General features: G+C 41.9%; 1 protein-coding gene across 1 annotated transcript in view; it reads left to right on the top strand.

Moving 5' to 3' along the window:
• LOC143298756 (phospholipid-transporting ATPase VA-like) overlaps positions 1–25,305 on the top strand; it is a 45,855-nt gene that overhangs the window by 13,152 nt on the left and 7,398 nt on the right. Inside the window, exons 5-18 of the mRNA XM_076611695.1 lie at positions 647–778; positions 1,911–2,053; positions 5,160–5,409; positions 9,117–9,190; positions 9,780–9,959; positions 12,485–12,815; positions 14,072–14,233; positions 14,888–14,982; positions 16,090–16,216; positions 18,177–18,280; positions 21,036–21,116; positions 21,917–22,225; positions 22,642–22,696; positions 24,279–24,481. Coding sequence (XP_076467810.1) covers positions 647–778; positions 1,911–2,053; positions 5,160–5,409; positions 9,117–9,190; positions 9,780–9,959; positions 12,485–12,815; positions 14,072–14,233; positions 14,888–14,982; positions 16,090–16,216; positions 18,177–18,280; positions 21,036–21,116; positions 21,917–22,225; positions 22,642–22,696; positions 24,279–24,481 — 2,246 coding nt within the window. The remainder of the gene's footprint in view (positions 1–646; positions 779–1,910; positions 2,054–5,159; positions 5,410–9,116; positions 9,191–9,779; positions 9,960–12,484; positions 12,816–14,071; positions 14,234–14,887; positions 14,983–16,089; positions 16,217–18,176; positions 18,281–21,035; positions 21,117–21,916; positions 22,226–22,641; positions 22,697–24,278; positions 24,482–25,305) is intronic.

Raw genomic sequence — 25,305 nt, 5'->3', positions numbered from 1 at the left:
TTTTTATTTTATATTGCTTCTGTACGTATAAGTAACCCAGCTTGGTGTCTAATGAAATTTCCTACTATGTATATATAAACAGTTCATATTTTGTGGCCCAGGATATAATCTTGATAATATCCAGACAGTCCAGTTGGATGTTTCAGGTGCAAGCTTTTTTGACATTGCATAGCAGTTCTGCTATTACTGACATAAACCAGTGCCACTTAAAAGAGGTTTTTTTGGTTTTTTTTTTTTTTTTTTTGCAGTCTTGTTTTTTAGATGCAAATGAAAAAATAAACAACCCCCCAAAACACGTACTAAATTTTTCCAAGTTAATTACTTCATACATTTTGGAAAAAAAAAAAAGGTATATGCATCCATATTATTATTCTTTTGATGTCATGAAGACCATACATACTAGATTTTTCATAGTTTGTCAGTTATACACTTTTGAAAATATGGTACATTGATCCATTGATCAGCAAGCTCCAGTTTTTAGACTGTATTTGTTGTTGGAGCATATGATTAACAAACCTGTTTAGTTTTTACATTATGTTTCATGACAGAGCATAAAATTTTCAAGCATGTAGTTTTTACAACAGGCGTGCAGTTTTGCCTCACATTTGTTATCAGATCACATGCTTTCCTCTGATCTTGGTTGCAGGGCACGAGACGAAAGCGATGCTGAACAACCGAGGTCCCCGCTATAAACGCAGCCAGCTGGAACGGCGCATCAATCGTGACGTAATCTGGTGTGTCATCCTCCTCCTGTTCCTGTGCTTCTTCTGTGCTATAGGTCAGTACTGTGTACATTGTATGGGTATGTGTTTTTAATCTTTGGCTTACATGTGTAAGTGAAGTGAGTCTAATGTAATAACTGTGATTTGATTGTCTGTGTCCATGTGACTATGTAGTGTTGTTATTGTTGTTGTTGTTAGTGTTGGTGGTGGTGGTATTTTGATAATTTTCTTTCATGCAAATAAAAGAATTAGTCATTAGCCTCCCACTTTTGTTTTTTATTTTATTTTAATGTTTATCTGCCTGCCTGTCTGTCTGTCGCTCAGTCAGTCAGTCAGTCTGTCTGTTGCTTATTTGTTTCATAGGTGGGGGCACTTCTATATTATACATATTTCCAGTTAGGCATGTGGACAATTTTATTCATTTTTTTCCCTTTTGTAATAACAAATCAGTCTCCAGGACCTCCGCCTCAAACATTCCAGTGGTACAAAAATCAGTCACTCCATCCTTTTTTGTTTTGTTTATTCATTTGTTTATCAGTTTTGTTACTTCATTTATTAATTCTGTCGTCTATTTATCCATCACTGTCTGTTGCAACGCATAACTTTGTTTATTTATTTGTTAATTATGTTACTTCATTTATGAATGTTTTTTTTTTTTTAATTACCTTCTGTTGTGTAGCAGGATTTATTTATTCATTTATCAGTCTTGCTAATTTGTTTATTAATTTTTGTGTATTCATATGGCCTAGTGATGGCCTAGAGGTAACGCGTCCGCCTAAGAAGCGAGAGAATCTGAGCGCACTGGTTCGAATCACGGCTCAGCCGCCGATATTTTCTCCCCCTCCACTAGACCTTGAGTGGTGGTCTGGACGCTAGTCATTCGGATGAGACGATAAAGCGAGGTCCCGTGTGCAGCATGCACTTAGTGCACGTAAAAGAACCAACGGCAACAAAAGGGTTGTTCCTGGCAAAATTCTGTAGAAAAATTCACTTCGATAGGAAAAACAAATAAAACTGCACGCAAGAAAAAATACAAAAAATTGGGTGGCGCTGTTGTGTAGCGACGCGCTCTCCCTTGGGAGAGCAGCCCGAATTTCACACAGAGAAATCTGTTGTGATAAAAAGAAATACACATACACACACACACACACATACACACACACACACATGCTTCTGTTTGCGTTTCAGGCAGTGGCATCTGGCTTGGGGACTACAACAGCCTGACGGACAACACGAACCTGGTTCCCTTCATCCCCTTTGGAGACCTGGACCAGTACAGCCCCCTCTTCCAGGGATTCATCGTCTTCTGGACATACATCGTCATCTTTCAGGTGGGTGCATTCAATTTACCCAGGATTAGTGATTGTTTTTTTTCCTTTGTGTTGTTTTTTTTTCCTTTGTGTGATGAATGCCATTAATTTGTTTCCGTGTTGTTCGCTGGGTGTGATCCTTTTGACCTTTGATGATGATGATGATGATTATGATGATGGGTGCTGTTACTTTGTCTCCCTGCCCTTCACAGTTGGTGATCCCTCTTGGCCTTCGATGTTGATGACGATGACGAATGCCATCACTTTGTTTCCATACTGTTCACAGTTGGTGATCTGTTTGACCTTTGATGATGATGATGAATCCCATCACTTTGTTTCCATGTTGTCCAAAGTCGGTGATCCCTTGTGTTTCCATGTTGTCCAAAGTCGGTGATCCCTTGTGTTTCCCTGTTGTCCAAAGTCAGTGATCCCCTGTGTTTCCCTGTTGTCCAAAGTCAGTGATCCCCTGTGTTTCCATGTTGTCCACAGTCAGTGATCCCCTGTGTTTCCATGTTGTCCACAGTCAGTGATCAAAGGTCATTTGCCTGAGAGCCAATGTGGATTCCGGAAAGAGCGCGGAACCACCGACATGGTGTTTGCTGCAAGGCAGCTGCAAGAGAAATGTCAGGAGCAAAATGCTGATCTGTTCTCCACCTATGTCGACCTCACTAAGGCCTTCGACACCGTGAGTAGAGAGGGACTGTGGAAGATCATGGCCAAGTACGGATGCCCTCGGAAATTTATTTCCTTGGTCAGCCAATTCCATGAAGGCATGCAGGCTCGAGTCCAGGACAAAGGCGAAACATCTGCTCCTTTTGCTGTCACAAATGGTGTCAAGCAAGGCTGCGTCCTGGCTCCAACGCTGTTCAGCCTCATGTTCTCTGCAATGCTTACTGATGCCTTCAGAGATGGCGATGTTGGAATCGGCCTAAAGTACCGAACAGATGGTAAGTTGTTTAACCTCAGAAGGCTTCAAGCAAAAACGAAGGTCATGACAGACATCATCAGAGACTTTTTGTTTGCTGATGATTGTGCCCTCAACGCTGGATCTGAAGCTGACATGCAACTCAGCGTTGACAAGTTTGCCACTGCCAGCAGGAACTTCGGCCTTACCATCAGCACGAGGAAAACTGAAGTTCTCCATCAGCCAGCCCCAGGGAAACCCTACGTTGAGCCCAACATCACAGTCAACGGTCAGAGACTCAGTGCGGTGGAGCGGTTCACATACCTTGGCAGCACATTGTCACGAAATGCGACCATCGACGATGAAGTGAACGTCAGGATTGCAAGAGCAAGTGCAACTTTTGGTAGACTTAGTGCAAATGTCTGGAACAGAAGAGGCATTAGTCTTGAGACCAAGCTAAAGGTCTACAGAGCAGTAGTTCTCCCCACACTACTGTACGCCTGCGAAACTTGGACAGTGTACCAACGACATGCCAAGAAGCTGAACCACTTCCACACAACATGCCTCAGGAAGCTACTGAACATCAAGTGGCAAGACAAGACCCCAGACACAGAGGTGCTCGCAAAAGCCACCCTTCCCAGCATCTTCACCATCCTGATGCAGTCCCAGCTTCGCTGGGCTGGACACGTGGCGCGCATGCCAGACCATCGGCTGCCCAAAAGGCTCTTCTATGGCGAGCTGCAACAAGGGAAGAGATCACACGGAGGTCAGAAGAAGCGCTTCAGAGATACTCTGAAAGTCTCTCTGAAAGCGTTTGATATCAACCCTGACTCCTGGGAGGAATCTGCAGTGGACCGTGACAAATGGCGTGCTGCTGTGCACAAAGGCGCCAAGTTGTGCGAGGCCAACAGGACTGCTGCAGCTGTTCAGAAGAGGCAGGCCAGAAAGTCACGGGCAAACAAGCTCCCTGACAATGGTATGCCTGTCTTTGTCTGCCCCAACTGTCAGCGAACATTTCGTGCGCAGATTGGACTATTCAGCCATCTGCGCATTCACAGATAGATTCATGAGCATCCTCCCCCCCACCCCACCACCACCCTCCCCCCATCCCCCAGCTGGATGACAACGATGGTCATCATCGATCTCGATGGACATGTATATATATATATATATATAGTCAGTGATCCCCTATGTTTCCATGTTGTCCACAGTCAGTGATCCCCTGTGTTTCCATGTTGTCCACAGTCAGTGATCCCCTGTGTTTCCATGTTGTCCACAGTCAGTGATCCCCCCTGTTTCCATGTTGTCCACAGTTGGTGATCCCCTGTGTTTCCATGTTGTCCACAGTCGGTGATCCCTTGTGTTTCCATGTTGTCCACAGTCAGTGATCCCCTATGTTTCCACAGTCAGTGATCCCCTATGTTTCCATGTTGTCCACAGTCAGTGATCCCCTGTGTTTCCATGTTGTCCACAGTCAGTGATCCCCTATGTTTCCATGTTGTCCACAGTTGGTGATCCCCTCTGTTTCCATGTTGTCCACAGTCAGTGATCCCCTATGTTTCCATGTTGTCCACAGTCAGTGATCCCCTGTGTTTCCATGTTGTCCACAGTCAGTGATCCCCTGTGTTTCCATGTTGTGCACAGTCAGTGATCCCTTGTGTTTCCATGTTGTCCACAGTCAGTGATCCCCTATGTGTCCATGTTGACCACAGTTAGTGATCCCCTGTGATTCCATGTTGTCCACAGTCGGTGATCCCTTGTGTTTTCCATGTTGTCCACAGTTGTTGATCCCCTGTGTTTCCATGTTGTCCACAGTCGGTGATCCCCTGTGTTTCCATGTTGTCCACAGTCAGTGATCCCCTGTGTTTCCATGTTGTCCACAGTCAGTGATCCCCTGTGTTTCCATGTTGTCCACAGTCAGTGATCCCCTGTGTTTCCATGTTGTCCACAGTCGGTGATCCCCTGTGTTTCCATGTTGTCTACAGTCAGTGATCCCATATATGTCCATGTTGTCCACAGTCGGTGATCCCCTGTGTTTCCATGTTGTCCACAGTCAGTGATCCCGTGTGTTTCCATGTTGTTCACAGTCGTTGATCCCCTGTGTTTCCATGTTGTCCACAGTCAGTGATCCCCTGTGATTCCATGTTGTCCACAGTCAGTGATCCCCTGTGTTTCCATGTTGTCCACAGTCAGTGATCCCCTGTGTTTCCATGTTGTCCACAGTCGGTGATCCCCTTACCGCTGTACGTGTCCCTGGAGCTGGTGAAGCTGGGCCAGGTGTACTTCATCACCCAGGACCTGGAGCTGTACGACGAGGAGTCTGACAAGCGCATGGAGTGCCGCGCCCTCAACATCACCGAGGACCTCGGCCAGATCGAGTACATCTTCTCCGACAAGACGGGCACGCTGACCGAGAACAAGATGGAGTTCAAGAGCTGCACGGTGGGCGGCGTGGACTATCCACACCTCCCTGGTGAGTTGGATGATGGTGGTGGTGGTGGTGTGTGTGTGTGTGTGTGTGTGTCTGTGGAGAATAGTCTGATTAGCTGTTTGGAGGTTTGTTTTATGTTATTGACTGAACAGAATGGAATAGAATATGTCTTTATTACCAAGTGTACCGGAGTCATAAGGAATATTGGGGGGGGGGATAGTACATAACAAGATACGAACATAAATCGAAAATCATACACAAACACAGATACAGTAGAAATTAGGATATGTACAAGTGCATATCAATATAAAAACTTGTGCATACTCACACATGCACACACTGCACACACACACACAAACACACACACACACATGCACGCACATGCACACACACACACACACGTTTGAACAGAAGCTGTATATTACATGTGGATGGGGCTGATGACTAGATCTTTCGGTAGATGGTTGTTGGTTGCACAATTCTATTTATCACACTGGATTTGTTCGAGAGACAGGGCATTGACTGCTTTGCTCAGTTTAATGATGGATGGTGGTGTGTGTGTGGAGAATAGTGTGATTAGCTGTTTGGAGGCTTGGTTTGTATTGTTGACTATATCATCTCCCTGTTGAGCTGAATGATAGTGGTATTCATGTGTGTGTGGATAACAGTGTGATAAGCTGTTTGGAGGTTTGTTTTATTTATCAGCTATTCCATCTCCCTGCCAGGTTGATTGTTGGAGGTGTATGGAGTGTGTATTATATTGATTTGACCGTCTTCCTGGTGAGTTGATGGTCATGTATGGAGAATAGTCATTGCAGTGTGTTTGGAGGTTTATTTTGACATATTTGTTGGATCATGTTTTGTGTATTGACTTTGACATCTTACTGATGAGTTGGTGGTGGTGCACAGGGGATGTGAGATGGTTATTCATTTCTGTATTTATTCATTTGTTCATTAATTAATTAATTCATTTATTTATTTATTCATTTATTTATTTATATAGTTATCTATCCATTCATTAATTTATTTTTTTTCTATTTCTTTATTTCTTTATCTTTCTGTCTATCTGTCTATCAATCCATCTATCTATCTGTCTGTCTATATCTACTTTTCTATATCTATCTGCCTACTCATCTGTCGGTCGATTGGAGACTCCATCATTATATCTGTCTATCTATCTATCTTTGTTCACTATAGCCCAGCTGACCACATAGGGCTGTTTGAAGGCTAAAAAAAAAAAAAAAAAAATCCCACCCTGTAAATATTGTCTTTTTATTGATCACTATAACCTGAAGAAATAAAAATGCAACATGAAAGCTTGAAAACGAAATTTGGCACAAGTACAGGCATATTCGTGTACACAAGTGTAGAACATGCCTCTGATGTTGACCACTCTGTCAGTTTTTCACCATGGGATAAATAAGATACAAAACTGAACATGAACAGACGTGATACACTATACACAATTATGGTGTGTGTCCATCGAGATCGATGATGACCATCGTTGTCATCCAGCTGGGGGATGGGGGGAGGGTGGTGGGGGGGGGATGCTCATGAATCTATCTGTGAGTGCGCAGATGGCTGAATAGTCCAATCTGCGCACGAAATGTTCGCTGACAGTTGGGGCAGACAAGAACAGGCATATCATTGTCAGGGAGCTTGTTTGCCCGTGACTTTCTGGCCTGCCTCTTCTGAACAGCTGCAGCAGTCCTGTTGGCCTCGCACAACTTGGCACCTTTGTGCACAGCAGTGCGCCATTTGTCACGGTCCGCTGCAGATTCCTCCCAGGAGTCAGGGTTGATATCAAACGCTTTCAGAGAGACTTTCAGAGTATCTCTGAAGCGCTTCTTCTGACCTCCATGTGATTTCTTCCCTTGTTGCAGCTCGCCATAGAAGAGCCTTTTGGGCAGCCGATGGTCTGGCATGCGCGCCATGTGTCCAGCCCAGCGAAGCTGGGACTGCATCAGGATGGTGAAGATGCTGGGAAGGGTGGCTTTTGCAAGCACCTCCGTGTCTGGGGTCCTGTCTTGCCACTGGATGTTCAGTAGCTTCCTTAGGCATGTTGTGTGGAAGTGGTTCAGCTTCTTGGCATGTCGTTGGTACACTGTCCAAGTTTCGCAGGCGTACAGTAGTGTGGGGAGAACTACTGCTCTGTACACCTTTAGTTTGGTCTCAAGACCAATACCTCTTCTGTTCCAGACATTTGCATAGAGTCTACCAAAAGTTGCGCTTGCTCTTGCAATCCTGACGTTCACTTCATCGTCAATGGTCGCATTTTGTGACAATGTGCTGCCAAGGTATGTGAACCGCTCCACCACACTGAGTCTCTGACCGTTGACTGTGATGTTGGGCTCAACGTGGGGTTTCCCTGGGGCTGGCTGATGGAGAACTTCAGTTTTCCTCGTGCTGATGGTAAGGCCGAAGTTCCTGCTGGCAGTGGCAAATTTGTCCACGCTGAGTTGCATGTCAGCTTCAGATCCAGCGTTGAGGGCACAATCATCAGCAAACAAAAAGTCTCTGATGATGTCTGTCATGACCTTCGTTTTTGCTTGAAGCCTTCTGAGGTTAAACAGCTTGCCATCTGTTCGGTACTTTAGGCCAATTCCAACATCGCCATCTCTGAAGGCATCAGTAAGCATTGCAGAGAACATGAGGCTGAACAGTGTTGGAGCCAGGACGCAGCCTTGCTTGACACCATTTGTGACAGGAAAAGCAGCAGATGTTTCACCATTGTCCTGGACTCGAGCCTGCATGCCTTCATGGAATTGGCTGACCAAGGAAATAAATTTCCGAGGGCATCCGTACTTGGCCATGATCTTCCACAGTCCCTCTCTACTCACGGTGTCGAAGGCTTTAGTGAGGTCAACATAGGTGGAGAACAGAGCAGCATTTTGCTCCTGACATTTCTCTTGCAGCTGCCTTGCAGCAAACACCATGTCGGTGGTCCCGCGCTCTTTCCGGAATCCACATTGGCTCTCAGGCAAATGACCTTGGTCAAGGTGTGCTGTGAGGCGGTTTAGTAAGATCCTGGCAAGTATCTTGCCTGCGATAGAGAGCAAGGAAATGCCCCGATGGTTATGATACACTATACACAATTATACATAATATTAGGCATACAAAAGCAACAACTGCTAACAGTCACCTCACATGTCCCAGGTCCCCCTGAAAATATTTTTCATTCATCAATTTCAGAAGATGACTGATAAAATTTTTAAAAAAAGACCACCTATAATGACATTCCCACTTATGCATTGCAGATGATGATTCATAAGAAAAGTCCCAGTTTCAGTTTCTCAACGAGGCATCACTGCTTTCGGACAAATCCATATACCCTACACCACCTCTGCTAGGCAGATGCCTGACAGCAGCATAACCCAGCGTGCTTGTCAGGCCTTGAATGCATGCTTATATATTTGTGTACCTATCAGAGTGGATTGCTTTTTCAATAATTTTGCCACAGGACAACACTGTCGTTGCCAAGGGGTCTTTCTCAATGCACCAAGTGTGTGCTGCACACGGGAGGGACCTCGGTTTATCGTCTCATCCAAACCGAAATTTTAGACGCCCAGTTTGATTTTCCAGTCAAACTTTGGGAGAAAGGGCGAGAGCGAGATTTGAACCCACACCCTCACAGACTCTTTGTAGTGGCATCTGAGAGTCTTGACCATTTTGCCCCCCCCCTCCCCCCCAACCCCCCCACCCCCACCACCTCCGGCCCCCAAATCAACATGTTTACTTTCCTACTGCAGGGGAAGACAGCTACTCCAGCTACAGCGATTTTGACAGCAGGATGTCTTTAGCTGGAGTCAGCAGAACCAGCTCTGTAAGTCAACAGGCTTTATTTGTTTTTTTTAGTTTTTTTTAAGAGATGCGGTCAGGGGACGGGATCAGAAATCAGAGACTGTTGCCGAATGATCATTTGGAAGACGTTAAATATTGGGTAAATTGTTTAGATATTGGGTAATTGCTGGTGAAAATTGTTTAGATATTGGGTAATTGTTGGTGTAAATTGTTTAGATATTGGGTAATTGTTGGTGAATGTTAAAATGGAGGAGATCCAATAATGGGTAATTGTTTGCAAAGGATAAAATGGAAAATTTCCAAAATTGAGTAATTGTTGATTTATGAGAAAACGGATGACTTCCAGTGTTTAGTAATTGTTGATGAATGATAAAATAGAAGACTTCCAGTATTTGGTAAGTTCTGGTGAATGATTAAATATGACAGACCTCCAGTATTGGATAATTGTTGGTGAACGATAAAACAGAAAAATTAAAATATGTGTCTGTGTGCATGTTTGTGCTTGTGTGTGTGTGTGTGTCTGTGTGTCTGTGTGTGCATGTTTGTTTGTGTGTGTATGTGTGTGTATGTGCGTATGTGTGTGTGTGTGTATGTGTGTGTGTGTTGAACAGATCATAGAGAACCTGCCCCTGGAGCCGGCCCTGCAGCGAGAACTGTCCAACATGTGCCTGCGGAGTCTGGACAGTGTGGAGTTGACCATCCCTCCCCACGTGAAACGTGTCCAGGAGTTTTTCCTGCTGATGGCTGTCTGCAACACCGTGGTCGTCTCTCATCACCCCCACGAAGATAAGGTAAAGCCGAGGTCCAGTTTGTACGGAATGAAAGCCTAATGCGGCTAGGAGAGTAAAGGATTAACTCACTCAGTACGGCCAGTCCTCTCTTCTCCTCTACACAGACCCCTCGGATGTCCAGTGGGTGTCTGAATGACCCAACCTTTAGCTTCCGTCGTCAGAATTGTGGTATCTTTGTCAACATTCACCTCTTCAGTTTAAGAGCCTTCCACTTGCAATATTTTGATGATGGTAATTGGGGTGAAACGCTGTTAATGTCGTCTCTTTCGCTGTTCGTATGGAGAGAGTTAACAAGCAATAAAGAGTGGTAAACTCTCCATGCGCAGGGTACGCAGCTCCAAGTCAGTGCTGCTTATGCTACCGATTCAGCCAGTACACAGGTAAATCCTTTTTGTGGAAGTGTCTGGGTTCGCTCCAGTGTATCTTTTATTTACATGTGATCCAGCTTGGTAGCATAAGCAGCATTGACTTTTAAGTTGTGTACCTTGTATATGGAGAGAGTTGCCTCTCTTTCTTGTTTGTTAATCCAGTTTGTACGTTTCATGCTTGGTTTATCGTCTCATAAAGAATAATCGTACAGAAGCAGACAGAAAAAAAAAGCAACAAAAAACAACCACCAAAAAACCACATTTGGTCAGTTTTGTACCTTTATTTTTTCAGCAATAGAATAACTTTCATTATCTCATAGAGAGGAATCATTTAGAAGCTGAGAAAAAGCTGATTAAAACAAAAAAAACAAAAAAAAACAACAACAACAAAAAGACAAAAACAACAACAAATTATTAGAATATATCTATTTGGTGCAATTTTGCATGTTTTATGTGTAACGTAATAACTCTGGAGAAGAAAAAAGCAAAACCGAAACACTTTTTAATTCTTCCATTTTGTATATAAACAAGAGGTACTCACCACTAGATTATGGGAAGATATAAAGATAACTTCAATATTTCATAAAGAAAAAAATGTGTGAGATGCAGCAGCAGTCAACACTATAAAAACCTGTGAGAATAAAGTTGTCATTAAGGCAAGACATGGCAGCTATTTTGAAAACAGTTTTATTCTAAATTCTAATTATCATTATAGGTGGATATTGTTAGGTATCACCCAAGATTCACAAAAATGTAAAAAAGTTACACTCTTCATGCACTGGTTGCCATGGAAACGATTCAAAATGGCCAATAAACAAAAATATTTAAAAGCTATATAACTACAAAACTATTATAGGTACGTCAGATTTCTTTTTGTTTTTGATTTGTTTATAACCTGAATTCACTTTCTACATTGGAATAGCATTATAACTAAAATATTGAATTTTTCAACAATTATTTTTAAAGAAATGACACTTTCTGTTCTTGAATTTTTAAAATAAACAGCTGTGACAGAAGAACTTTCACTTTGACTCTGCTATCCTAACATAGAAAGTGAGTTCAGGTAATAATGAATCAAAAAGAAAAACTGAAGTACCTATAATAGTTTTGTAGTTGTAGAGCTTTATTTTTATTTTTATTTTAATTAAAAAAAAAAAAAATGGTCAGCCATTTTGAATCATTTCCATGGCAGCCAGTGCATTTTCGTGAATCCTGGGTGATACCTTGCAATATCCACCTATAATAATAATCAGAATTTAGAATAAAACTGTTTTGAAAATAGCTGCCATGTCTGGCCTTAAAAGGAATAAATTTAGGCACACCAATACAAACATAAATGAGTGCTTGACAGTGAAATCAACTTCAATGATTCATGATCTTATGAAAACAAATTTTGTCAGATGCAGCAGCACAAGAGTAACTTTATTATTTCATAAAGAGAAATCATGTCAGGTACAACAATACAAATGCAAGCAGGTGCTCAAGACTAAAATCTGTAAGAATAAATTCTTTATGTCATGGAGTGGAGAGAAATTATGTCTGATGAAAAAGCAAAAATAAGTGCTCAATAGTAAAACCAATTTTGATGACTTTATTATTTTCAATTTTTTCACAAAGAGAAATTTTGTAAATTGCAGCAACCAAATGCCAACAAAGTATGCAAACTCTGGAGTCTGATTTTAAGAAATTGTTTCATAAATGCATGCTGAGAATATGAAAGCATCAAACGCATTTTACACATTTGCTTTACACTTTGTAGTTGGTCGTATTTTAGAATATATAGCAGCAGTAGACATATTAGAAGATGAAAAGGTTTGTACATTCATATTATATATTTATTCATTATGCATGCGTTGAATAATCAATAATCTTAATATCCCTGTACCTGCTGTATTCTTCCCACATGTATTATTGAATGTACTGAGAGTGGTGGGGTAAGCACCATACGTTCTTCTTCTTCTCATTGGTCAGATGTGTAAACTCCATATAAATTCACGTCCATTTAATTTTTGCCAAAGCTGATGTGGTGTAGTAGTGTATATGGATCAGTCTGCAGACTTTGACACCTGCTTGAAACTGAGACTGATAATAGTTATTATTATTATTATTATTATTATTATTATTATTCTATATATATATATTTTTTACTCTCCCCAGATGGACGAAAGCGGGTTCCTGGCTGAGCCCTACTTTGCCAAGAACCCTGACCAGCCTGGGGAGCCCATGGACCAGTACAACCGCATGCCGATGAGCAGCACTTCCAACTCCCGAACCTCGCTCAATCGCTCCCGGTTGTCCCTGTCAAGTGAACCCGGGGACTACGCCAACTCCGAGGGGAGCACCATAGGCTCCTATCTCTCCGACAACTCTCTCCGGACACGCTACGAGGCGGAGAGTCCCGATGAGCTGGCACTGGTGAAGGCGGCGAGCACTTACGGTTGTCGGTTGTTGAAACGATCACCTGAAAAAGTCATCGTTTGGTTGCCAGGTGAACAGAGTTTGGTATTCTCTTATAGTTACTGTTAAATTAGGACTGTTAGCCACAACTTTTCCCCTCAACTTCGACCTTAGCGGCTAAAGTAGCGATGCGGCTTGTTTGTGGATTTTTTTGATGTTGCGAGTTTTCCTGATGACATGTTCAGGTCAAGTGAAGTGTTGCTGTCAGTCTTCAGTCCATTTTAAAATTCACATTCAGTTTCAAGACTGGATTTGACTCTATGTGATTTCAAAACTCACTGTAAAAGTGTGCTAGTGTTAACTGTTCACGTTTTTTCCCTCCAAATTTACACATCGCTTTGATGCACACAAAACGTTCAGTGGATTGCCTTTGCTCAGACAACTTCAGTCATGGTCTAAAATAAGACGCAGTGCTTACGATACAGCTTTCAGACTGAAGGAGTTTGAACTGGCAATTGAAAAGGGAACTTGAGCTGCAGCCCACAAATTTGGCATAACATTTTTGGCTAATAACCCCTGAGACTTATATATGAAAAAATTCCCATTAGAAAAAAGGGGAGGTGAAGGGGTGGGGAGGGGGGCGGGTGTGACTTATATAACAATGCGCTCAATAGCCTGATTTTCATGGTCACTACCCAAGTTATGCCTGAACATGTCATTGTTTGATTGCCACGTAGACAGAATTTTATGATAAGTTTATCACAGAAGCCACACCTGAAAAAAAAAAAATCATCATATTTTGGTTGCCAGGTGAAAGAAGTTTATGACAAGTTTGATATATCTTAAAGTTTATCACTGAAAAAGTCATAATTTGGTTACCAAATGAACAGTTTATGACAAAAAAAGTTTGATATCTCTTTAAAGTTTATTTATGAAACTGGTTTTTGTTTGTGATACCAGTTATGATCATTCCAACAGTGTATGTGTGTGTGTGTGTTTGTGAGAGAGAGAGGAGGAGGAGGTGTATGTATGTGTGCATGCATGTTTGTGTGTTATGAGTGATGTTACACTGTTTTGAAATAGCATGTTTAGCAAGTGTGTATCATTAACTTGATAAAAAAAAAAAAATCCTGTACCTGATTCATGCCACCTTTATTGTTAAATACACTTTCAGTTGTAGGGTAATGACTTTATAAATGCACATATTTGTTGTTGCTATTATTATTATTATATTATTATTATTATTATTATTATGTATTATGTATTATTATTATCATTATCATAGTCATCATCATTATGAACATTATTAGTACTATTGATAATAATTACTATTATCTTATTCCACAGCGGAGGGAGAGGTAGAGTTTGCTGTGCTGAACATCCTGCAGTTTGACGCCACACGCAAGCGCATGTCCATCATTGTGCAGCATCCGCTGTCCAAAGAAATCATCCTGTTGGTCAAGGGAGCCGACTCAGCCATTCTGTCTGTCCTGCATAAACGATACAAAGGTAGACCACTCTTGGCTGTGTTTGGAGTAGAGTGTTTTTTTTTTTTTTTTTTTTTTTTAATGGACTTTTGATTGTTAATGGTTAATCTGCTTTGTTTTAGAATTTTTTTAAAAACTTGTAATTGTTAATGGTTAATTTTTCTTTGTTTTTTTTTTTTTTCCACAATCAATTGTTTTATGTGTTGTTGTTTTTTGGTCTTTATACTTTTGGTCTTTTTTTTGTTTTTTTTTTTTTTACAGTCAGTGTGATTGAGTTTCTTTCCTAAAGAATAAAATGAAAAATAAAGGATATGTAATGTTATCAGTTGTATGTGTGTGCATGTTTGTATTGTTTGCATATGATCTGTGTGTGTTGTGTGTGTGTGTGTGTGTTGGAAAGTTGCTCTGTGGTGTTGTTGTTATTTTTTTATAATGTATAGAAAACTGACAGAGTTGGGAATCATTTATACTTTATTTCTTTGGCCATGGATGCGCCCTGCATACATATGCACAAGCATACACAAAATGAAATAGGACAATAACACACAGAGATACACCCACACACATACACACACACACACACAGATGTATACACAGGCATACCTCCCTCTCTCCCACAAGCATATAGAGACACCCTGTTTTAAGGTCTGCGTATATCAAAACGTTTGTGCAACAGATGATGCAGAGGAGACACGGGTTGTAACAGAAACAGTGAAGCATCTCGACTCCTATGCACTCCGAGGTCTTCGCACACTCTGTATGGCCAGGCGGGTAAGTGAATGAAATGCTTATTGCTCACTCACTCACACACACACACACACACACACACACACACACACACACACACTCACATTGTCATGAGTTTTGACAGTGATAACTTCCAGTTCTTTGTCTATCAGCCTGGAGACGTAAGCTATCTGTATAGCTGTCTTCTGAAAACAGAGCAACCATTACATTCAGCACCAGCCTTCATAATGCAACTACATTACAATACAACATGATGCAAACCAACCCAACCCAACACATGGAAATTATATGCACTTCCGAAGGCTCATCATTCGTGCACACCACACACACTCAGCCCACAGTCTGACGCACACAAACATAACAAGAGAGGCAAGGCCTTCAAGACTCACTTGTGACTGAGAGTAAAACACACAAGCTTTTTATGTATTGAGTATAATTTCAAAATGTAATGTTTAAGATGAGAAAGATCAGTTTAAAGCAAATTAAGTCCCCTAGCATTAATTACAGAGTAATTTCCCTTTTTTACACCTGCACCAAAACGTTTGCAAACTAAATAAAACTTCCATGCTCAGCAAAAGAAGTTCTTGTTTGAACAAAAAATGATAATAATGACTGCTCTTGTTGTTGGGTCAGAATATCAGATCAGAGTGCCAGGTTTAGAGAATACAAAAAATATAAATATAACAGTAAATGCAGTTTGCATATAATTAGGCTTCATTATTAATTTTTTGTGCCCATCCCAGAGGTGCAATATTGTTTTAAACAAGATGACTGGAAAGAACTGAATTTTTCCTATTTTTATGCCTAATTTGGTGTCAACTGACAAAGTATTTGCAGAGAAAATGTCAATGTTAAAGTTTACCACGGACACACAGACACACACACACACACACAGACAACCGAACACCGGGTTAAAACATAGACTCACTTTGTTTACACAAGTGAGTCAACAAAGGATTGAACTAAAAGGTCAGTGGTAGCACACACAAAGCTAGCCACAGTCACTTACAGCCAGGCCTCCTCCTCAGCCACCCCCACGCCACCCTCCACACCCTTACCACCATGCCCTACCCACCTGCATCTCCCCAGGATGCACATGTTGACACTTGCACTGTAAACCACCCTCACCAGGTACTCCCCAAGGAGGTGTACACAGCATGGCTCGAGCAGCACAAAAAGGCAGAAGCGGCCATGGACGACAGAGAGCTCGCTATACGGGATTCCGCTTGCCGCATCGAACAGGATCTGGAGTTGCTAGGTGAGGAAGATATTACGGCTTTCTCTGATATAAAGCTTTGTTTTACTGGAACATGCAACATTTGATTAGTGGTATGGACAACATGTCTTTCTGTTATTTATTTCTTTAAAACTGCCAGTTTAAGAAACATATAATGTAGTCTTAGGTAAATGTTTATTTATGTAAATCATGTTGTTGTTTTTTTGTTGGGTGGTCTGCATGTGTGAATTTTGGTGTCTTCAAATCAAATCAAATTGTGGTGCTTAGAGCCTCACCTACCACTAAGGCCATCTCAAGGCTATTGCCATGTTTGCATCTACTTCAAGTCAAGGGTAAAAAAAAATCACAATAAAAACCAGTCACTGCTTCAAGGTTTCTAGTCAAGATTAAAAACCTTCCAGAGTTTAAAACCTTCAGATCTGATTGTTTGGTGTCTTGATGAGTGCAAGTGTGTGAGCTGTGTAAAAATGTGAAATACTGTGATCTTCTCGTCATCTCTTTCTGCTCTGTCTCTGCCTCAATGACAGACTAAACCTTCCCTTCTCTGTCATTCTGCCTAAAGTACATCTCATTCTCTCGGTCTACATCTCTGTCGCTTTTCATCTCTCTCTCTACATCTCTGTCCCTTTGAATCTCTCTCTGTCTTTTCTTACACCTCTGGGTTTTTTTTAATGTACTTTTTATGCAGATGTGGTGTGGAGAGTATGTATCAGTATGTGCATTTTGTCGCCTGTTTGAAAGTGAACCTGAAACTGAGACGTACACTTCTCTCACCCTCTACCTGTCTCGTTCTTTCTGCCCCTGTATCTGACTGTATCTTCATCTTCTCTGCCCCTCTACCTAACTACGTGTCTTTTTATCTGTCTATGTCTCTTTCGCTTTGAGTCTCTGTCTGTCTTTGTGTCTGTTTCTTACACCTAATTGTGTCTCCACCTCTCTCTTTGCCAAACTATATATATATATATGTATATGTATATATATATATATCTATCTATCTATCTCTCTCTCTCTCTCTCTCTCTCTCTCTCTCTCTCTCTATATATATATATATATATATATATATCAGTCTTTCAGTCTCTTTGTTTATCTGTATTTCATTTTCTCAGTCTATGCCTGTGTCACTTTGGGTGTCTCTGTCTGTCTTTATGTCTGTCTTCCAGTCTCTGTTTGTCTTCTGTCTGTCTCTTGCACCTCTCTTCTTTTCTCCCCCCTCTCTTTCTCTCTGCCTAATTACTTCCTATTCTCTCTGTCTATATTTCTGTTGGTATGTGTCTCTGCCTGTCTGTGTTCCTTTCTGTCTCTTACATGCCTCACAAAGCTTAGTCAGATTAATTACATAAAACAATCAGACAAAAAAAAAAAAAAAAAAAAAAACCTCAGTGAGATTAATTGCAAAAATAGACACACAAAAAAACTCAGCCAGATTAATTACAAAAACGGACACAAAAAAAAAAAGAAGAAAAAAAAAGCTCATTCAGATTAATTACAAAAACAGACAGACACAAAATCAGATTAATTACAAAGACAAATATACTAAAAAAAAAAAAAAGAAAAAAAGAAAAAAAAAAAGAAGTCAGTTACATTGTTATTAATATCTAAAACAGACAGACAAAAGAAGCTCATTAAGATTAATTACAAAAACTAACAGTCATAAAAGCTCAGTCAGATTAACTACAAAAACAAACAGACTAAAAAAACTCAATCACATTATTTACAAAAACCAACAGACAAAAAAAAAAAAAAAAGAAGCAAACCAGTCAGATTAATTAAAAAAAACAAAAACAAACCAGACTAAAAAACTCAGTCACATTATTTACAAAAACAAACAGACAAAAACCAACAGCATCAGTCAGATTAATTACAAAAAACAAACAGCCGCCACCCCCCACCACCACAACAACAACAGCAACAACAAAAAAAGAAATGAAAGAAAGTGAAAGAAAAAACACATACTGACGAATCACACTGCTTGTTGTCCCAGGCGCCACAGGAATTGAAGACAAGCTCCAAGAGGGAGTGCCAGACACCATCGCCAAGCTGCGACAGGCGGGCATCAAAGTGTGGGTCCTCACAGGGGACAAACAGGTAGGGGCCGCTTTTGGTAACGATGTGCTGCCTTCATGTGCGCACCTCTTACCCAGCAGCGCTAAGAGAGCGCGTTAACAATACCTGTGGCATGAATGAGGGGATAAACAGGTAGGGGCCGCTTTTGGTAATGATGTGCTGCCTTCATGCGCACCTCTTACCCAGCAGCGCTAAGAGAGCGCGTTAACAATACCCGTGGCATGAATGAGGGGATAAACAGGTAGGGGCCGCTTTTGGTAACGATGTGCTGCCTTCATGTGCGCACCTCTTACCCAGCAGCGCTAAGAGAGCGCGTTAACAATACCTTTGGCATGAATGAGGGGATAAACAGGTAGGGGCCGCTTTTGGTAATGATGTGCTGCCTTCATGCGCACCTCTTACCCAGCAGCGCTAAGAGAGCGCGTTAACAATACCTGTGGCATGAATGAGGGGATAAACAGGTAGGGGCCGCTTTTGGTAACGATGTGCTGCCTTCATGTGCGCACCTCTTACCCAGCAGCGCTAAAAGAGCGTGTTAACAATACCTGTGGCATGAATGAGGGGATAAACAGGTAGGGGCCGCTTTTGGTAACGATGTGCTGCCTTCATGTGCGCACCTCTTACCCAGCAGCGCTAAGAGAGCGCGTTAACAGTACCTGTGGCATGAATGATGTTCAGGAACGTGAAATATATTCAAGATGCAGATTTTGCTGAAAATGCTCATAAAAGTAGCATAACTTCACATTGCCTCACACAAGTGCACGCTCATGCAATGTACACAAACACACACACACTCTCTCTCACTCACTCACTCACACACTCATTCATTCACTTATCCACCCACCTACACCCACCCACCCACCCACCCACACACTCTATGAAAAGTAGTGATGACATGAGGCATGAGTAGGTTGGTGAAAGGGATTAACTTTGTCTAAAATCACAATTGTGGATAGATATTAAACAAAAGAACAAACACACATGTACGCAAGTATGTATGCCTGTGCATGCACGCACACACACACACACGCGCCCGCATGCACACACACACACACGCACGCACACATACACAAACTTTCTGGGTATGGCTGCTCAGAACAGGTCAGTGAGATATATATGATAATATATATTATGTAGATCTGGGAGCAAATTTGTCTTGTTGATCAAATCTCAGCATTTGGAAAAATACTCCTTTGAGATTTGAACAACACATTTTCTTCCAGCTCAAGATAACCTATATGTACCAACTTGCCTTTGAAAAAAAAAAAAAAAAATCAGCAATATAACCCTATGTACAGGAGCACCTAAAAGACAGAAAATTATGGCAATCCTATTTTTCCTGATGTATGTTATGATTTCCTGTTTTTCGTAAATCATTCAGATCTTGCAAATATCAGGAGGGTTTAGAAAATAGTTTCAAACAAAAGAAGAAAGGTTGACATGTTCATTTCATTGGAACACATCTCTTTTGCTGCATGCTAGAATGGTGTGTTTCTAGTATTAAACCTGTCCTGTTGACATGTTATTTCACTGGAACACGTCTGTTTTACTGCATGCTAGAATGATGTGTTTCTAGTATTGAACCTGTCCTGTTGACATGGCATTTCATTGGAGCACATCTCTTTTACTCCATGCTAGAATGATGTGTTTCTAGTATTGAACCTGTCCTGTTGACATGCTGTTTCATTGGAACACATCTCTTTTAGTGCATGCTAGAATGATGTGTTTTTAGTATCAAACCTGTCCTGTTGACATGGTATTTCACTGGAACACGTCTGTTTTACTGCATGCTAGAATGATGTGTTTTTAGTATTGAACCTGTCCTGTTGACATGGCATTTCATTGGAACACATCTCTTTTGCTGCATGCTAGAATGATATGTTTTTAGTATTAAACCTGTCCTGTTGACATGTTATTTCATTGGAACACATCTCTTTTAGTGCATGCTAGAATGATGTGTTTTTAGTATTGAAGCTGTCCTTATAGAATGTTTATTTCTTTATGTTTATGGGGTTTTTTTCTGTTAATTGTGACATAATGTTTCTTGACAATAGTTACGAGTCATTTTAGAACATGCCTCTTTTATTGCATGATAGATCACGACACAGTGGTTGATTACTTTCAGGATTGTAGTCTGCTTTAAAATGTTTTACCTTTGACTTTTTAGTTCAATCCTTTGGTATGTTTGTGTGCGTCAGACTGTGGGCTGAGAAAGTATGTGGTGTGAATGCATGATGAGCCTTTGGATTCACTTATGACGGTAGCAATAGCCGAGTGGTTAAAGCATTGGACTTTCAATCTGAGGGTCCCGGGTTAAAATCTTGATGACGGCGCCTGGTGGGTAAAGGGTGAAGATTTTTCCTATCTCCCAGGTCAACATATGTGCAGACCTGCTAGTGCCTGAACCACCTTCATGTGTATAAGCAAACAGAAAGTCAAATACGCACGTTAATGATCCTGTAATCCATGTCAGCGTTTGGTGGATTATGGAAGCAAGAACATACTCAGCATGCACATCCCCGAAAGCGGAGTATGGCTGCCTACACGGTGGGGTAAAAACGGTCATACACGTAAAAGCCCACTCGCATACATACGAGTGAACGTGGGAGTTGCAGCCCATGAACGCAGAAGAAGAAGAAGGATACACTTATAATTTCCATGTGTTCTTTTGGGTTGGGTTGTATTGTGTTGCATTGTACTGTGTTGTATTGTATTGTATTACATTGTAATTGTGTTACAAAGGCTGGTGCTGAAGTATTTGTTGCTGTGTTTTCAGGAGACAGCTATACAGATAGCTTACGCCTCCAGGCTGATAGGGAAAGAACAGGAAGTTATCACTGTCAACGCTCATGACAAGGTGTGTGTGTGTGTGTGTGTGTGTGTGTGTGTGTGTGTGTGTGTTTGTGTTTGTGTGTGTCTGTGTGTGTGTGTGTGTGTGTGTGTCTGTCTGTCAAACCATCTTTTATGAGTGCACGTGTGTGGTGCATACATGCAGGTGTTTGAGTTTGTACTTCGTCATGTAGGCTCACACATGTATATGGATGCTTGAGTACAAATGCATTTAAGCTACTACTCTCATCTGCACACACCATCACACACACACACACACACACACACACTCGCTTTCTCTCTCTCTCACTCACATACTAAAAAAAAACCAAAAACAAAACTAAACACACACACACACACTCTCTCTCTCTCTCTCTCTCTCTCTCTCTCTCTCTCTCTCACTCCCTCTCTCTTTTGCACTCTCTCATTCTCTCTCTCTCTCTCTCACACACACACACACACACACACACACACACACACACACACACACACTCTCTCTCTCTCTCTCTCTCTCTCTCTCTCTCTCTCTCTCTCTCTCTCTCTCTCTCTCTCTCTCTCTCATACACACACAAACACACACACACACTCCACCACCACCACTTCCAACAACAAAATCAGAAGAAGAAAAAAAACCCAAACCCCCGCATACCCCCCACCCACCCACCCCCGCACCCCCTGAAAAAAAAAAGAAAGAAAAACACACCAAAAAAACCCCACCATCAACAACACAAAATATACCCCAACCCACACAAACACTCCACTACCCACAGCAAGCCACAACCCTCCCTTCTCCCCCGACAACTCTGTACGTGGTGTTTGTTGCTGCAGGAAGCCACGATAGACCTCCTGGTCCACCACCTGGGCCAGATCCACCGCGACCTCCCCAGCTCCCACCTGCAGGCACACGGCGAGGAGGGGGCGGAGAGCATGGACAGCACCACCTCCTCCCTGGCCTCCCCTCCCAGGACCCCGGAGCTCTCCGGCAGCAGCTCGGAGCGGGAGGACAAGTCCTACGCCATGGTCATCGACGGGCAGACCCTCAACTGGGCGCTGTCCACAGAGGCTGAGAACTACTTCCTGGCCCTCTCCCAGAAGTGTCAGTCCGTCGTCTGCTGTCGAGCCACCCCGCTGCAGAAGGTGAGTTGTCCTTTTTTGTTGTTGTTGTTGTTGTTGTTGTGGTTGTCAGTTTCAATTTCCCCAGGAGGCATCACTGCGTTTCGGACAAATCCATATACGATGCAGCACATCTGCTCGGCAGATTCCAGCAGACTGCTGCATAACCCAATGTGCTTAGTCAGGCCTTGATTGCATGCACTTAAAAAAAAAAAAGGAAGAAAAAGCAGATTTGGTACAGGGTATATAGATCAGCCAGGACACTTTGGCGCCTCCTTGAAAGAGAAGCTTTCACATTTGGTTCATTTCATATTTATATGTGTTAATGTTCATGATTTTCCATGTTTATTTATTTATTTTTTTTTTTGGCTCATTTCATATTTATATTTGCTAATGTTCATAATGTTCCATGTTTATTTATTTTTTTTATATATTTCCAGAGCAATGTTGTCAAGCTGGTCCGAAATCACTTGAAGAAGATGACACTGGCCATAGGTAAGTATAGTGTGCTTATTGTGTCATAAAAAATTGTGTACATTGGCTTTTTTTTTCTCTTTTAATTCTTCAGTTTAAACCAGTATTAAGAATTTTTAAAAATCATTCCAAAGGAGTACGTGAATGAGAGATTGTGTGAGTGTGTTCATGTGAGCATGTTTGTGAGTGCGGGTGCATGCTTGCATATATGTGAGTGTGATTTTGTGTGTGTTTGTGTGTGAGTGTTTGAATATGTGTGTATTTCTGTTTGTGTATACATGCACACCAGTGCTAGTAAAATGTTTGTTATAGTTCTAAGACTAAATGGCCTCCGCTTAAACTGAACTGCGTGTGTATGTGAGAGAGAGAGAGAGAAACTAGTGTCTGTGTTCTTTGAGGAAATATGTTGCTGATGGACATGTTTTGGGGACAGACACTGAAATGTTCAGCTGTATCCCACCAAACACTGACATGGATTACGGGATCTTCATTGTGCACATTTGATCTCCTACATGTGTGTACACACAAAGGAAGTGGGTTCAGGCACTGACAGGTCTGTATTTATGCTGACCTTGGAGATTGGAAAATGTCCACCCCTTAACCCACAGGTGCAAAAACCAGGATTCGAACGCAGAACCTTGATATTGAAAGTTCAGGCACAAGCAGGGACTGTATATATGTTGACCTTGTGCCTTGAACAGGATTCAGACCCATGACCCACAGATTGAAAGTCCAGTTGCAGGATCAATATCTCTTGCACTGATGAGTTCCATAGTGGGACAGGCGTACAAACCACTGAGCACGCTCCTTCATCCGTGCCCAACCACTTCTGCACTCTGATCTCAGTTCTTGCCCAGTTGCTTCCCCCTCTTCTTTTTGCATGTGTCTGTGTGTGTGGTTGTGTATATTAGTTTGTATTTTTTTTTAATTTAAAAAAAAAAACCCAAACAAGAAAACAATGCTGCACTCTGATGTCGGTTCTGGCCGTATGCATTGGACCTTGAGGAGAAACTGTAGGGTTGGGGGGTGGGGGGGGCATTGGGGGTCCTTACAACGGACTGCAGAATTCTTCACTGTGACAAGTCTGACAATATATAGCATGGCAGCTGGAACACAGAAGAAGAAGAGTTTCAGTTTCAGTTTCTGAAGGAGGTGTCACTGTGTTCTGACAAATCCATATATACATGCACTTCATCATACCTGCTGCCCAGGTGCTAGACAGCAGTTTAACCATCTTGCTAGTCCGGCCTTGAATGTATGCATATGTATTTGTGCATCTGTCAGAGTGGAAATTTTCTTCAGAATTTAGCCAGAGGACAACACTTGCGTCGCCTTAGGTTCTTTTCAATGTGACAAGTGCGTGCGCCACACAAGTACCTCGGATTATTGTCTCATCCAAATGATGATGATCAGTTTGGATTTTTTGATTTTCAAGTCAAACTTGGATGAAAGGACAAGACTGGGATTTGAACCCAGATCCTCACGGACACTGTATATTGGCAGATAAGTGTTTTAACCATTCTGCCACCTTCCAAGAAAGTCCAACGCTACACTGGTTTTATGTTCTCTCTGACGTGCATGGTGAGGACTGTCTGTCTTCCAGGTGACGGTGCCAATGATGTCAGCATGATCCAGACGGCAGACGTGGGTGTTGGAATCTCTGGCCAGGAAGGCATGCAGGCTGTCATGGCGTCGGACTTTGCCATCGCTCGCTTCCGCTTCCTGGAGCGTCTGATGCTGGTCCACGGCCACTGGTGCTATGACCGCTTGGCCAAGTTTGCTGCCATCATGTTCTATAAGAGTCTGGTGAGAAGCGTGTTGGGTGTGGGTGTGGGTGTGTTGTGATGTTGTTGTCTGTGTGCATTTGCAGTGTGTGTGTGTGTGTACTTGTGTATGTGTGTGTGTGTGTGTGTGTGTGTGTGTGTGTGTGTGCATGAGTGCATGTTCACGTTTGTGTGTGTTTTTGTATTGTGTGTATGTGTGTTTGTGTGTGTGTGTGAGAGAGAGAGAGGATTTGAATGTGTGTGTTTCTGTTTGTGTATACACATAAATGTTTGTGTACATCCACACCAGTACAATGTTTGTTCTAAAAATAAATGGCCTCCACTTAACTGAACTGCATGTGTATGTGAGAGAGAGTTGTGTGTGTATGTGTGTGTGTGTGTGTGTGTGTGTGTGTGTGTGTGTGCATTTGTTGTGTGTGTGCGATTGCATTGCATCTGTGTGAGTTATGTTTTGTTCTTTTTTCTTCTTTTTCTTCCTCTTCTTTTTCTTCTGTTCTTCATTTGCTGGCTGCAACTCCCACGACATGGTGCTCTGAGTAATACTGCGACCAGTTTGTTGTTTTGTATTTGCGTTTGTATTTTGTGCAACATTTAGGTCTCTGTTCGTTTTGTACTCCTTTGTCACACGTTTTCAGTTTGTACAAAATATCACACTTCGATGTTTGCAAAATAGACATGTGTATCTTGTCGTCTCTGTTTTGTAGTCCTTTGTCACATGTTTTCAGTATGCACCAAATGTCACACTTCAATGTTTGCAAAATAAACATATGTATCTTGTGTAAACAGATTGCTCTGTATGAAATTCAGGCTGCTCTCCATAGGGAGAGCACATCACTGCAGTGAGAG

This window comes from Babylonia areolata, chromosome 24, assembly GCF_041734735.1.
Source record: "Babylonia areolata isolate BAREFJ2019XMU chromosome 24, ASM4173473v1, whole genome shotgun sequence".
In the NCBI taxonomy this organism is placed as follows: domain Eukaryota; kingdom Metazoa; phylum Mollusca; class Gastropoda; order Neogastropoda; family Buccinidae; genus Babylonia; species Babylonia areolata.
Note: the sequence above shows the minus strand (reverse complement) of the source record. Positions and strands in the feature narration are given on the sequence as shown.